The sequence below is a fragment of the Pseudopodoces humilis genome, chromosome 16 (genome assembly GCF_049639895.1).
Source record: "Pseudopodoces humilis isolate 2021_Gansu_Grassland_sample_001 chromosome 16, ASM4963989v1, whole genome shotgun sequence".
NCBI classification, from domain to species: Eukaryota; Metazoa; Chordata; class Aves; order Passeriformes; family Paridae; genus Pseudopodoces; species Pseudopodoces humilis.
Genome location: NC_142215.1, coordinates 6,877,879 through 6,893,917, shown reverse-complemented (window position 1 = coordinate 6,893,917; position 16,039 = coordinate 6,877,879). Strand labels below are relative to the sequence as shown.

Below are 16,039 nucleotides of genomic sequence, written 5' to 3'. Positions count from 1 at the left end.
TATACAAGCAAACATGTTAATAGGAACACTGTCCCCTGCCCACATTAAATGTAATTGGGTCATGATCACTGGTGTCTAGGTAACCACAAACTCCCACAACAAAGATTAATTCATCATTTCCTGTTACAAAGTAGTCCAAAATAGAACTGCAGTGGATACTACATCTTTTGTGCTACAAATTAGTCATCTGTAACGTTTGGAATCTTTAATAGTATTTACTGCTGCCACATGGAATCTCAAGTAGATCTCACCCAAACTGAAGCCCATGGCTACACATTTATTTTTCCTGCATGGAACACAAGTGCTTCTGAGGTAGCTTATCCCATTTTCTGCTTTAATTCAGTGTACCAAGGAGGATCATTTCCTAGCCTTTGTCATCCTACCTGCAGTATGTAGACCTGAATTATCAGTAAATGAAGATGCAGCACACTGGTATTCCCCCCACCCCAGCCAAACACCCCTACTGCCTTTTCTGTCCTCCCCATGCAGGGAGCAGACCAGGAGCTGGCTGTGTTTAAATTCAAGAATTTCTAAAGTTTTCCTAGCAGGTTCTAGTACAGCCAAATAAATTACAGCTTATCAACAGAGATGATCTCTCAATTAGTCTTGCTCATCATTCTTTAGCAATAGTGTGGAGACATTTAAAAAATTATTGCATCTGCAGTTTTTCCTGCACTGGTTCAGTTTATTTATGACAAGCTGTTTGAGTTTGAACTGCATTTTTTTCCCTTTACCATTTCATGAAAGGTTAGTTCTCTTCCTCCAAAGTGCAAGGGACCCTCATCCATGTTCTAAGCACTGGAATATGGCTCACTTCTCCAAAAAAGGTCTGCTTCAGATCAGTTTATGCAACCAATAATCATCTTTCATTCCTCCCTTGATTTACACCTTTAAAAAGTCTCTGGTAAAATCAGGATTTTTGTCCTTCCTTTTCATCAAAAAGGAAGAATCCTATCATATAGAACTCCACGTATTTCTCTGCCATCTGTTCCCAAAGTGAATCATCCAAACATGCCTCTGCATCTCATACTTCTGGCCTAGACAGACAGTGCAGGGTCACGTTGTACTTGTGTTTACTCCTCTGTCCACTCTTGCTAAGTGAGGCTCATTTATGACTACTTGGTTGAAAATATCCCAGTGCTTGTTTATTTTATAGCAAAAGATGTTGAAAGATATCCTTCTAATTCTCTGTAGAGAAGAGTATCACACATCATCAGTGTTGAATGTCTCTACATTCTCTTTCTTCTCTTGGCTGTAAGTAACCAACCTAACAGTAGAAATAATATCTTCAGCCTCATCAGGTCTGAGCCTTCCCTGTTTATGACAAGTATGCAAATGATTTCTGAATTGTCCCCAATATCTGCATCTCTGTATGATGCATGCTGTGCCAAAATGTCTCTTTCTAGACCACGTATCTTCACTTGTAGATCTCCCACCATCTGGCAGCACAAGTATTCCTTAGACAAAAATTAGAATATAACACATCCAAGGCAGATCACAGCAGTTTTTTGGGTTTTATTTCATCATCCGTATGCAGTATGCAGTGCAGGGTCTTACTAAAGATAAGCCATAAAACTTCAAATTCCACCCCAAACTCTCCTGCTAGGATTATCAACTTCTGTGTCTGAGTTCATCTGGCATAAGAATACCCCCACTTTACAAGTTTATCACACACAGAAGAACATATTTCTGCTCTGGTATTCAAAATGAAAGTGTTTACAATTTAGTTTGGTTTAATTTACTTTAGAAATGAGTTAAGCCAAATTTAATTAAGGCCACCTTAATTCTGCTTCAGAGTGTTGACATGTAGCTTAATGTGGTTTAGCACAAGAATTTCCACTTGCTCCTTTAGCTAATTCAGAGGCACTTTCCTGCATGTTCTGATATAGACAAACTATTAAAGAATTAAGCATGTTTAATTAATTATCAAAAAAGACTGAAAGGTTGCTTAGGTTGCATTGTGTAAGTACCTTCAGGAGAACAAACTCTAAGTAACTAAAGGTCTCTCTAAACGAGCAGAGAAAAATAGCACAAATACAGCTAAAACATCAGGCAGATGAATTCAAATGAGAATAAGGCAATAATATTTAACAATTACTGACACCTAGAAAATACCAAGGGACCAGACAGATTTCCAATGCTGTGATATTCTCAAATCCAGCCTGGATATTTTTCTGTTTACACAAACACAAGTTAACGGGCTTTGTACAAAGCTGCCTGGGTGAAGCCCAAGGGCTTATGATGTACAAGAGGTCAAACCAGAAGAACTAACAGTCTAATCTAAGCATCAAAGCTTCATGAATTTGTTATCAAAATTCTGTTTTCAGTGCTTAATGCCTTTCCCAGCAACTGCAGCCTTCCCAGCTACAGGACAGGCTGCACCTGGACATGGCAGAGGAGGGCAGGAGCACAGTGCTCCCTTTGCTCTTGCTGTGACTCCGGAATATTTGTCAAGTCTTCAGACTTGAGACAGAGTTACAGAAAGGCAGAGAGGCTGTGGAGCTGCACAGGACACTGTTATCACGCCCAAGGAGCTGCAGTAGGAGCAGAATTTCCAGATGTGGTCTCGTGCAACGCCCACCTTCTCTGGCTGGCAGACCTGAGTCTTACTCGAGGACAAGCCCACCACCCAGCACAGTCTGCAGACACACAGGCATTATTTATGATGTCTAAAGTACCAGGCAAGGACCCACATTCTGATTCAAGCAAAAAAATATGACAGCACCAGGTCAGTAAGGATTTAGTACAGTAAAATTTAGTACTGTCAGTGCAGAGAAATTATAATCAGATCTTCTCTACTGGACAACTGGAAACCATTTGTGTGGTAGAAGAAAAATAGAGAAAAGGTAACAATTAGTAAAAGCACACCTAGAAAGCAAATAAATCTGAGTTGAAAACAAAACAGGGAAATGAACCAAACAGACAAGAGGTGGGTAGAACAAGGATGTATCTGCAGATCTGGAGACTGAAGAGAATGAACAGACCCTCTAGTGTGATTTTAGGGGAGACCAGACCAGGGGACCTGGATAACACAGTAGGTAACAGAGGCATGAGGATGGCAGTGGGTGTAGATACAGAGCTGACTGACAAGCAAACTGGGAACTACTGCAGCTATGGGAAGCACATTTTACAAGGACACAGAAACCAGCAAAAGGAAAATTAGATTTAAAAATATAGTTTATGCTTAATAACAGACAGCATATACATATTATGGGCATCTGGTAGAATGTGCTGCTGCAGGAAGCCCTATCTGATAGAAGATTACAAAAGAGAATGAAAAAGTGACATAATTATTGACAGGGAACATAGCTCGTTATTCCAAGTTTTGAAAATAATAATCAGGGCTCATGGTAAAGTGTATGAAGCAGAGGAGAGGCAGGTCAGGCTGGTAGGATTATTTCCTTTCTGTGTCTTAGTGTAATTGAATCAGTTGCCTTACAGGCAGGTTTTGTTTTCTTCAGAGCTGTGAGGAAACAGTGTCTGCATGAGGCAGGGTACCTGATTATATGGACCAGTGATCTGATCCAGCATGGCAAATGTTATGATCCTAAGAGGAGAGAAATTCATCTTTACAGAAAATCCTGTAATCAAAATCTTTGAACTTTAGATGCTTCTAAAAATCCATGTGCAGTCAAAGGCAAACATGGCTCTTTCAGCCTGTGCTTTTCCACCTACCCATTCTTATTTTCCATGCCTGAGGAGTTCATGATGAGACTAGGAGCTTCATCAAAGGGTAATTTTCAGCTGCCAAATAGATTTGTACAATAAATCCACACGGGGCCAGATTAACAAGCAAGAGAGACATCAGAAATCAAAAAGCTAGCTGCTGTAATTCCCAAGAAAACTTGAAAGGATGATGTGCAATGATATTTGGGCTTTTAAAGGGGCACCACCGAAATGCTGCGGGGTTAGTTTTCATTAGGAATGTTGCTTTTCTGTTCCTTACCCTTCCCAAGAGGTTTTTCTTTAGAAGACTGAGATCCCACGGACATTCAAGGTCATGCCACACCAAATTTCTTAGAGGATTTCAAATAAAACAGTAGCATTTCATCAAGAAAAATCACATGTGTGTGTGTGACTGCAGTTGTCTGATTTGTCAGTGTAATATTTTAAACAGAAAATGAAAAAAATACCTTTAAACATTGAGTTTGCCCTGTTGTTATAGTTTTTATGTTTGTTCTAATAATCTGTACTGTGAATGTAGTTAAGGCTCTAACATCTGAAGTCAAACCAGGTCCTCAGCTATGCCCATAAACTGAATAAATACAATTCAGAGATTAGCCTGACCATAAATTGCTAGGCATTTTCAGCCTTCTGGCACTACAAAAGACTGTTTGACTTCTGAGTATGACAGCACAGATTTTAATACTAGGAGAGCTTGTTCCTCCTTACAGCACATGGCCAAACCTACTCCCTCAATCACGAGGTGACAGCATTTGTTGTTTTTATGTCTCCACATGGCTACACTGGTTTTGTTCATTTTCAAATGGGGACACAATAGCAGTCACTTGTCAGCAGGGTGAAAATACAGAGGTGAGCCATTGATTCATGTCTTGTTCCCTCACAAAAGGCAATTTCTTCTCCATGCAACCCCAAGTGCAATAGCAAATAGCTTTTTTTTGCTTCAAGTGCCTGGGCTGCCCAGATTGGTACTGTCAAAACCTGGGATTCTTCCATCTAGTCCTGTTCTCTCAAATGCTGGAAGATGGATATGACAGGACACTTGCACTTCTATGCAGTCTTGTTGCTCATCCACTTTGTAGAGAAACAGTTTGATAGCCCCTGTCAGTACCTATGAACTCCTTTGTGCAGTACAGCTTTGGAATATGGGAAGTGCAAAAGCAGCTGAGGGGGAAAAAAAGGAAATATAAAGGAAGATAAACATTCAAGACAAGCATTATTCAAGATGATGCCTGTTTTCCGCTCCCCAGCCCCATGGAGGTTGCTATGTCCCTAGGTTTAACAAAAAGCCAACTCCCAGCTAGGACACACCATTAACATTGCTAACATCATAAGCAAGTGAAAGGAATGCAGGAGATTTTCAGGATTTGTTAGAATAAGCTGTGCAAGGTTGAGTCCCAAGCAGAAGGGGTTAGCAGCAGAGCAAATACAACTGTATGACAGTGGAAAAGGGTGGGCCAAGAAAAAGGTACATGACAGCTCTGCTTTTCTATTCTACATGCCATCCATGTCCACCGAATCTCAACAGGGCTGGACAACTCTCAGCTTTGCAGAGTCAAATCTATTATGAACTCACTTCTGTTGTTGTATTTTATTGTGGTGTAATTTAACCATATGGCATGGCATGTCTTCTCAAGGTCATAGCAAGTCAGGGATACAGCTGGCTCAACATCTCAGGAGAAAGAATTATCAAAATCAGAGGTGAAAAATTAATTTAGTATCTTCATTCATGATCCGGTTAGCACCACTGACCATCTTGTGTCATATATGCAAAAGGAAATTAATTCCAATATATCTTTCCTTGGGTGCTCAGCAATAATGAGAAGAAATAAAATACTGTTTCCCAGTGCCCCTGATAATTCTTGCGTTGGGGTTTAATTCTTCCTGGGTGCTTTGGGGACAGGGAGGCTAAAGAAAGCTCTGTGCTCTTCTTCTCCAGCGTCTTTCTCCCCTGTTCTGAGTAACAGCGCGAGTTCAAGCACAGTGGAACAATGCTGCATCCCCCAACACTCAGATCCTGCAGCTCAGAAATAGCAAAGCAGATGGCCTGAGCAACAGCTGAAACCCACTGCAGCAGGTGCTGGGAAGGACTTTTTCCAAAATGTCTTTCAAGGCAGCATCTGTGGGACACCTCACCAGATGGAGCAGTGCAGGCAGCCACCCCTGTACTGACTTGAAAGAGTTAATGAATCATTCAGTCATGGTAGGGAAATGTTTGTTTGTACAGCAGCAAACTCTGCCTGCTGGACTAAGGGCCCACAGCTTTTTCCAGAGTCATTCACAAAACACCAACGTTTGGCAAACGTGGAAAGAAGGGCTGAGTGTTGTCAGCAGAAACTTTAATACAGTTACACTAATGCCAGAAAATGGGTTCTAACCTTATATTAGGTTAGAAATCCCCAAACCAACTCCCCAGTCAAAAAACAAAAGCAAAACAAACAACAAAAAAGACCAAAAAACAACGGAAAAACAAACAAAAAAAACCAAACAGAAAAACAAAACAAAACAAAAAAAAAAAAACAGAAATAAGCCTTCTTCAGCTGTGATAATAAGAAAAATTACCCTACTCAGTGGCTGATCTTTTCCAAAACAGCAAGGTTAAACTGATTCTGGAATGGATCAGGAAATGGGAAAACAGAGTATGGAGACCAGTGTTACCTTCTTGCAAACTTTACAGACTGATTTAAATGCATATAAATAGCCCTCCCATATGGCAACATTGAGCATCCTCAACAAAAATTAGCAGATGGCAAAGGCATTCATGACTTTTGGAAACAGAGATGATATTTACACCTCATGTAGTATTTGTCACATCTGCCTTAACACAACTGTCTTATTCCCCATCAAGAAAGATGGGATCTGCTGGGGTGGTCCTACATGTAAACTCTGGTTTTCATGTAGATATAAGGCCCAAAGAATCCCTACAATGTTCTGTAATTTGCTTTTTCCAAACAATCAGAGAGCCAAAATCAACACACCTTCAAACATATCTGAGCACAGTTGTGATTTCTTAGTTAGCATCCTGTCAAATAATAAAACAAACAAATCTATAAAAAACACTTAACAAGGGGAAGTATTCCAGCAGTTCATGTAAAAATTCCATATAAGAACTTCATGTAAGAACCTTGTAGATTTAAGTGTCTAGAAGAAGGACGAACACCCACCATCTCCCTTTGCTCAGAAGCTCCTTCTCTCTTCTTCCCCACTTCCTAAATACCATTAGTCCCTATAAAGCTCTATGAAGTGAGGTCTAAAAGCCTAAAAGGTACAATTACAATATCTTACAAAATGAATCATCAATCAATTAGCACAAGGGGTGGGAGGAAATAATGGAGGCAGGAAAATAAAGCAAATAAGAGGCAAACTTTTGCTTTGGGTAACAACTTAAGAAAAGGGAAAAAACCAACACCCTTAATTTGAAACATCTGTCCTTAGATTAATATTAGATAACTATTTTTTTTATACTTTCCTTGCTGTTACATCTGCTTCCAATTTGAGCCACTTCGGAGCAGAACTGGAAGCAGACCTATCAGAAGGAAAAAAATATTCTTTCTTATTCTCAGCATCTGCTTTAGAATGAGATCTCTAGAGCACTGAGGGTCAGCTAAAACCACACATTTTAGAGATGATTTTTTCTTCTTTAAAAAGAAGCTTTTGAATGCTTTTGAGACTTACTCATACTCAGGAAAAGTATAAGCTCTGGGGCACAAAAGAAATCAGAATTGGGAAAGAGTCTGTAAGACTTGCAAAGATGATCTAATCATTTTCCAGAAATGTATGCCAGAAAGCATAGAATATATCCCATTTTCTTTATTTTTTCTGTCTTCAACTATTTATCAAACATGCTTTATGGCAAGAATATTGCTGAAATCATTTTTGTTGGTGGCTGAATACTGGCAACAAGCCAAATTAAAATTATTTGCAAGTTTCTGCACCAGACTTCCAATTACAAGAACAATATAGATTTTATGGGAGAACAGAAGCAACATCATGTGACCTGCAAACTCCATCAAAACAACTCAATTTCTGACTATTAACTGTAATAAACTGCTTATGAATAAAACATACATAAAAATTCCGCACAGAAATTTGGTAAGTAATCTTCAAAAGTAAGGAAGATAAAGAAAATATTTAATTGTGTACTGATAATTATGAAGAAATAGTGTTGCAATCCAGTGGTCAATCATACATGGGTAACAATTTGGCTTATCTAGCAGAAAGAGATCAAACCAGAGCAGGCCTCTTCTGAAGGATGAGAAAGAGGGGAGGCTTTCACCTTGGCATATTGCTTTATTTCAGCCACTCTTCCATGGAAAATCACTGATTCATCACTCATTTAAATATGTCAGCCCATGCTGGCCAGGCTAAAGGGGATGGATAATATTAGATCTTATAATTAGACTAACTCTCACCACTTCTGTCCAGCAATGATTTTTTGAATTAAAAATATCAAGAGTGTCTTATGAACTGTATGACCACACTGCTCAGTGCTGAGGTCTCCAGCTCCAGTGTCTCTGCAGAGGGATGCCTTTTTCCTCTAATTGAGCCATAAGAGAAAATTTGGGTTATTCAATTCCTCTGACTTAGAAGAATTAAAAAAGAAAAATCTTATTTCTCAGCTCTTCCAAAAGCTTCCTTCAAAGAGGGATCCATACCAGCAGTAAAATCTCCTTCATAGGATATTGTCAAGACACCTGCTATAATTTGAAAACTCATTTGTTACTCCTTGTTGTTTATAATCCGTTTGAAGCAAAAAAGCTAAAATCTATTTCCATTAGTACTCCAACTCCTCCATCAGGCACACCATGCCAAGGAAACTGCTTTTCCAACATAACATGTACACACAGAGCATGAAGCCAAATTTTTTAGCTGTATTACCAAGACATATGGTTTGGAACTCAGCTGTACACCCAGGTACTAAAGGTATTAACTTGGAGGATAATGGATGCAATAATGAATGGAACAGCACAATGGAATATGCTACAGAAGGGTCCTAATTAGCAGGCGAGGTAACAAGGAACCAGGAAGAATGGTGAAAGAGTGAGACATGACAGAACAGTGATTCTTCCAGGGTCATGGCTGTACCTGTAGTCAGAACTCCTCACAGCACAGCCTCGTATTCAGACTTTTCAAAACCGAAGATGAGAAGAGGGCTCTGCATCCCACAAAAGGGAGGCAGCAAATGAAATCAATTTGAGCTGGAGGGGTAAAATCTTCAATGAGGGACCAATGCAGACAGTCATCACATGAGCAAAAATGATAAGGGGGTTATTATTTTACTATTGATATTTTCTGGTTTGACCACCAGGCTGCAAACCAGCAGAAACAGGAGGGAAAATTCCATGTGAAACTTCATTACTTTGTTTTTAGCAACTTTCAAATGGAGATAAGGCTCCTCGAAGAGTGATTTGGGTAATCCAGACAAGATGAAAAAGAGTTTGGATATTTTATCACCTTCTTTTCTTGTTCCTAGGTTGAACAAAACCTTAGATAAGATCAATAGTTTCTTTAGTTTTATGTTTCACTTCCTTAAGGGTAGTTGGCTTATTGCATTTCCATTGATCACACAGACAAGGAGATTCGTCAGACAAACCATCTCTTTTCTCCTTTCATTTCCACCCTCCTCTCCATTTGAAATCAAATGACTTTTAAAGGAAGCCGAGGTCACTACTGTTTCTCATTTACATATCAATAGTACCCAATTCCTGCCTCATCTTTCAGCCACTAAAGTATTTTAAGATTTTAGTCTAAGAGAGGAGGGGGAACACATTCCAGGAGAAAAACTCACAGCTTTTCTTTTAGAAAAACGAAGTTCTGGTTTACCTCAGCCCTTCATCAACCTGTGGTGAGATGAAGTACACTCACCAGCCTTGTGCAATTAATATTTTAACCTCTTGTAGCCTCTCTACAGTTTTCTTGTTCTTCCTAAATCCTTTGGACAATCCCCATCAGATGCCTCTGTGCAGCTCCAAGTGCTGTACCTGTGCACACAGCCAGCAAAGCAGCTGCTTCAATTAATTCCTTGCTTGAGTTGAAAAGGAAAAAAAAAAGCTTGAAAGCTGGAAAAAAACCCAAAGACCAGGTTTGCTGCTCTCTGATAGAAGTCTGACCACTGATTCACTGAATGATACTGGATGTGGGAGCCTCTGATGCATTTAACAAGATGTTTTAAATCCTAGCTGCTGTTTCTACTGTACTTCAAGGTGTAAAAGTAAGAAAAAAATTAAGGTTGTGCCTGTCTAGGGGAAATTCTGGATGTATCTGTACAGGGAGATCAGTCATATGCAATTAAAAAACTGACTCGATGATCCACAGTTAAACAAATCTTCCAAACCAAATGTCAGAAAACCCCAAAGTTGATATCTTCTGCCTGAGCATTAGTTTCATTCTACTGCTTAGACACACATCCAACTTCAGGGTCCAAGAGTGAAGAACTCATGTTGAAGCCACTGGAAAAACATGACCTCTTATGTGATTAATTTCCAGTTTATAAGAATGATTTTAGGGCTCCAAGATACCGATGAATTAGCTTTGGTTTGATAGATAGAAGCTGAGGATTAAATTGTATTTATGCAACAAAATCTTCAGTTCAGTCTGTCAATTCCACACTCCTACTAATCCACTTGTAAGAGCAAGCAAATAGGACCAACTCTAAAGACCACTAAAAAGAAGAGGAAATAGCTTACAAATATCTATTTTCTGGAAGAGATACTGGATGTATTTATATGCAGCTCCAGTATAATCAACATAAAAGATTATATTCTATTTCGAGACTAACAAGTTGGGTACTGAAGGCATTAGGAAAAAAATAGTGGGAATACTTTAAATCTGCCTAAATCACAGAAGCTGCAATAAGGGTTTGTATTATCCTTATGATAGAGAAATGGTGAAGGAATTCTTCGTAATGGGAATATTCAGGTATCCTCCATCTTTGAAATAAATCATAATCTTAAACAGAAAAACCCTCAAAAAACCAGACAAGAATATGTGACCTCATGAACACAACCAGGTGATCCAATTAAGATTCAGATTTTCAATGCATTCATAATGGAAATTTTAGAGCTGCTTTACAGCTTTCAGACTTCCTTGAGAGTCATGGGAGCACTGAATTCTCTCACCAGTCACAAGCCCTCATATGTGAACTTGCTTTTGTCCTCAGTGCCTGGTGGTGGCTCTGATCTGTGTCAATAAAGAGGACAAGAAAGAACATAGAAAATAATTTCACACATTTTAAGAGATTTCTCTTCCTACTATTTTAAGTGTCTAATGACACACATGAAGCAAGTTTGCTTAAAGACCTCACAGATGCTGATGGAGAACCAGTCATTAGATATCAATAAAATCTGATGTGCCACTGGTTTTAGATCTTACTCTGGTTATCTAAGAAATCAGTGAAATTCTCCTCTACAGAAATCATTTGGAGCTCTGTCATTGATTTCAGTCAAAGTAGATTTCCCCCCACTGTCTAAAAAGATTCAAACCCACTGTCTTGACCTGTGGTGCCTATTAAAAAGCCATTAGCACTTCTCAGGAGTAGAGAGTGTTAGATATAATTGCCCTGGGCATTACACTCTCTTGATTTTAACTGTCTGTCGTTTTTTAATTCTGCCTTTCCTGTCCTGGAATTGATGTGTGTATAGCAGAGCATGGTTAAAACAGCAGCTGAATACTGCCTGCTACATTCTACAGAGAGGTAAAAGGATTAGTATAGAGCTTACAAAGATAATAATTTGAATGTCTTATTAATTAATTGTTATTTGTAATAATGGCTCTTTCCTTAAGGGTCTTTCAGGATCCTTAACTGCTTATTAATGTTGTACAGATAAGGATTGCTCCCTAGTGGAAGAAATGAGGTGGAATATAGAAGCCTTTCAAATAAAAGCAACAGGTTTGGAATAAGAAAAAGCAAAAAAAATTAATCATTTGAAGGAATGGAGAATTATGATCACTCAAATACAATTATCAGACTTTATCCTATATTAAAAATTGCCAGGAGATCTCTCAGACTGATGCCTGGTACAAGTACAGCCCTTCCTACCAACCTCATTTGAGGTGGAATTTGGGCCTGTCTAGATCACAGTCTCAGCCATAGCTTAAATTCATTGACATCTGTCAAAATTACCCTTAGATTGGCTTCCTCTGCCTGTCAGAACAGGAAACTCCAAATGCAGGATTCTCAGTGGAGGCTCTTAAATGTAGCCATTTAGGTGAATGCTCAGGCAGTGAGCCTGTACCAACGAGTATTACAGTTAATTACCTTAGAATTAGGTTCAAAAATGTCCATATGACCTGCCAGAACTTTTACTACATGACTGTGAAAGAAAGCCCTTGTAAGGGTAAGTCCCTATATATATGTGTATATATATATCCCCAAAACACTCCTTTCTTCAGCTCAGTGCTTTTGGCTGCAGACTGGAGTTTCCTTTTATTTCCCTGTTGAATGAAACCTCACAGAGGGACTCTACTTTCTTGGCATGGAAGCTAAAAGAATGATGGGTAAAAGAATGAGATTCCCCTGAAAACAAATTCTGGCCTACATGGGTCTGGAGATAGCACACAGTGCTCAGCAATGGCCATCTCCTCCACCCAAGCTCATGAGATGTGCATCAGGAGGGTGGCAGAGGGTTTTTTGGAAGGTTTACTCACTCTGTAGAGTCCGTGGCTGCAGCTGCAGTAGGTGCTTTCCATGGTGTAGCTCCTCAGCACCCCCATTTCCTTCCACACCACCACACGGGCTGTGGATGCCCGGGACTTCTCCACCAGGAAGCTGCAGCTGTTCATGACAAATGCTGGGGCCACTTTATCCAGGATTTTGGGAAGAGTCTGTGAGAAAATGAATTGCACAGATGTGGACATGTTGGTATCATACACACACGTAGAGAGAGACTTGTGTTTTAGTGAGTCAATAATCAAATTTATCCATGGATACTGAGAGCTCCAACCGGTGCATTACCCCTAGCCCATGTGAAACCCTCAGATTCTAACATTTGTTTCATTCCAAAGACTAAAATGCAATGATTCTGTAGAATTGACATATCTAACTCAAAACCAAACATTTGTACACCCAATAGTTCGGGTGAAGTGCTGAAATCAGTTTTGTTCTCAAGCTGCTTCAACCAACCTACACCTTCCTGTTGAGCTGCCAAGAGCCTCAGCTCAGTATCTGACATCCCAATTCTCCCCTCCACAGTTCTATTTTATCTCCTCCCACCATAAATCCAGGGTCTGACAAGGGTTGAGCCATGGGAGGAATTTTGTCTGAAGCTGGTATAGAGCAGAGAAAGGGGATCTGTTCTTGTAGAGCATCACACATAATTATGTGAAAACAGAGCTTAACATTTACCTAATGTGCACTGTGAAACAAACCAAAATATTCTCTTCCAGGTCAAAACAATTTATTTTATACAGTTCACTTAAAGAATCAAAGAGTAATAAAAATACAGACAATAAAAAGTAATAATAAAACAAGTAAATATTACATCTTAGCCCTGAGTGGTTTTCTTACTCTCAAAATCACATTTCCCAACAAAGTCTATAAGCACGCCTGAAGAATCAAATGTTCCATCAATGAAGAGGCAACAATTACTTAGTCATTACAGAGGGCTAAATGTGTTATTTTTACACTCTATAAAAATAGGTAACAGCTACATAGGGCACACCTAGTGCTAAAGAATAGGCTGGACTGTTAGATTCACACACACACGCATGTGGGTTATGTCTGTGTGTGGTTTAACTTCAGTGCTGCTACACCAAGCACATGTGCCAAAACACCGTCTGATCCACCTAGAGGAGTCTGAGCAAAATTAGAATGTTGGTTATTTCTTTTATGACAGTTTTCTTTAACACCTGAACTGAATGAAATCCTAGCAAAGGCATTCCCACATATTGCTAGTGGCATTTACCCTTCAATTTCATTCAGTCTGGGTAGTGAGAACTAACCAGCTACTTTACTTTCCAGTAACCATCAGCTTCACCAACTAATTCTGAGGAATTGCAGTTCTGTTCTTTTGAGCTTTACTTCACATCTCTGTATAGGAATATTTGGTTTGAAAGTTTTCTCCTAAAACATGCTTGTTATGAGTGATACATATTTGGGCTAAAGTACTTTGCAATATCTCTTGCAAACTACTTAACCATACATATTTTTCATTTATACACATTTCATTTTTCAGTATATTTTGGCTGCAGCCATCACTGGTCTCCTCCAGTTCCATAAGGTCCATTTTCAGATGAAAAAACTGAGATAGAGAAAACTAGAACAAAGCAAGAAACTTCACTTTAAGTCTGAGACCACCTCGAGACTCAATCTTAAGTAAAGATCTCCCATGTTTTACTAAGAGCTGCAGCACTATCTTTTCTGTGGGCACACTGAACAGAGAAACCTTGAAAATTCACTTCTTGCCTTTGATAAAGCATCCAACATTTCTGCACTGCCTTCAGCCTGCTACTTGCTGCACAGACTTAACAAAATTGTATGGCTTCATGCACAGCTTCCAGGTTTTCCTGGATTTTGACTAAGAAGGAAGTAAAAAAACCTGCAGCAGAATCATATAGCTCAGGTATTTATAAGCCTTAGCACAACCATGAGACCCAGTTAAAGTATGTGTGAATGGTACATGCTTTTATCTGAACCCACACACAAAATTTTGTAAACTTATCACACCAAATACAGGAATCAGAACCCTAATCCAGTTTCACTTTTTAGAGCAATTCAAATTATATGCATAATCAATCTTTTCCTTTTAATTAAATAACAATACTGGCAGGTAATATTAATGTCTCTGTACACAGCACTCATTTAGAAGCATTAGCAACCCCAAATTTAATATTCTTTTCATTTTACCAGCTTTCACTGGTTTTCACACTAATGGCTCTTTCTTTTTTATTGGTTCTTCTCATTAATTATCTTTCAATAATATATTTTGCGTGAAAACACGTCCCTTAAAAGGATGCTTTTATGATCGTGCAGCAGTGTGACTGCTGGATTTATCATGTGTGACAGCAAAGGAAGCTGCTCCACTTACACTGGACCCTGTCCATAAACCTCCAATCCCATTCAAAAATAATGGAATTATATTTCTTTACTAATGTCCCTACAGAGATTGCTGTCAAAGGGGCCTGGAATGTTTATCAAAAGGTTGGGATTACAATGCCAATGCTGTGCAAGTCACCCAAGGCCACCAAATATTGAAGGCGAGGAGGACTCTGACTGTACATTGCCAAGGGCTACAGCTGCATCTATAACATATGAGGCAAAGGCTCTCCCAAAGCCCATAATTTTCTTGAGGTATTTGGTTTCTGTTCCTGTGGAGAAAAATCAATCATGGAGGCCAGATTAATTCCCATTACCTAGAGGAGGCAGGAGAGAAACCTGTGCAAACAGTGGAAGGCAGCAAGTCTGAGGCAGGGCTGGGGACCTGCCAGTTGGAATTGTGGATGTGTCCTCATTTCCCAGCTAAGCAGGGAGACTGTGACCCATAGGCTGGATCTGCAGCAGGCACCCACCTCTCATTTTGTGCAAAAACAAGGATTTGAGCCACAAAAGCCTTTCTTCTGGGCCACTGCAGAGTGTTCTTGGATAGCCTTGGAGCCTTTCTTCATTGCAGATTCAGGTCAGGCTCCAAATGCTGACAGGAACATTTGAATTCTGTCTGTGCAGCAGCGAGCCCTCCTCAGCCTTTGCAAGCCCCCAGAATTCAAACACAGCCAAAAATGCCCTGGCTGTGGGAACCCTCCCTGCTCTCCTCAGGAATTGATGTTTGCCACGGGGACCCCTCACAACCAACGCTTTTTCCTCCTGTAAAGTTTCAGTTTTTTTCTGTGCAGCTCCATAAGATGAGCATGGAAAACATGACAATCTCATGGAAGAATATTGAATATTTATGCTGAAGTAGAAAAAAATATACAGAGGCATAAACTGACAAAGACTTTTCAACCTCTTTGAGGTTTGAGTGATCCAAGCTGTAACTCCATAATCAGTTCGATTGGACCTTATAAAATTCTCTTTTTTCCCTGAAAAATCTTATTTAATAGGAAAATATAATTTAAACCAATTAAAAAAAAAAGATAGATGAGCAGGAAATCCAAAGAAGAGTCTGATGAACAAGACATTCCCATGAAACAGAAATAAAACAGATTTTAGAATTTGTTCTAATTAAAAAAAAAAAATAAAAAAATAAGGTTCCTAGGTATGACACCAAACATTTGTTCTGCAGACAGCTTCACTATGACAGGTTTTTTTGGCATCCATTGAATTATCTCATTTTTTCAGTAGGACCAGGAGCATTTTGTGATGAGCACATTCAATTGAGTAGGACTGTGGGACACCATCTCCTTCTCAGTTAACATTACATAATTC

General features: G+C 39.3%; 1 protein-coding gene across 3 annotated transcripts in view; it reads right to left on the bottom strand.

The window, feature by feature from the left end:
• AGBL1 (AGBL carboxypeptidase 1) overlaps positions 1 to 16,039 on the bottom strand; it is a 342,670-nt gene that overhangs the window by 185,462 nt on the left and 141,169 nt on the right. For all 3 annotated transcript variants that reach the window (XM_088063318.1, XM_088063317.1, XM_014251368.2), the window contains exon 21: positions 12,328 to 12,504. In XM_088063318.1, the coding sequence (XP_087919444.1) occupies positions 12,328 to 12,504 (177 nt within the window). The remainder of the gene's footprint in view (positions 1 to 12,327; positions 12,505 to 16,039) is intronic.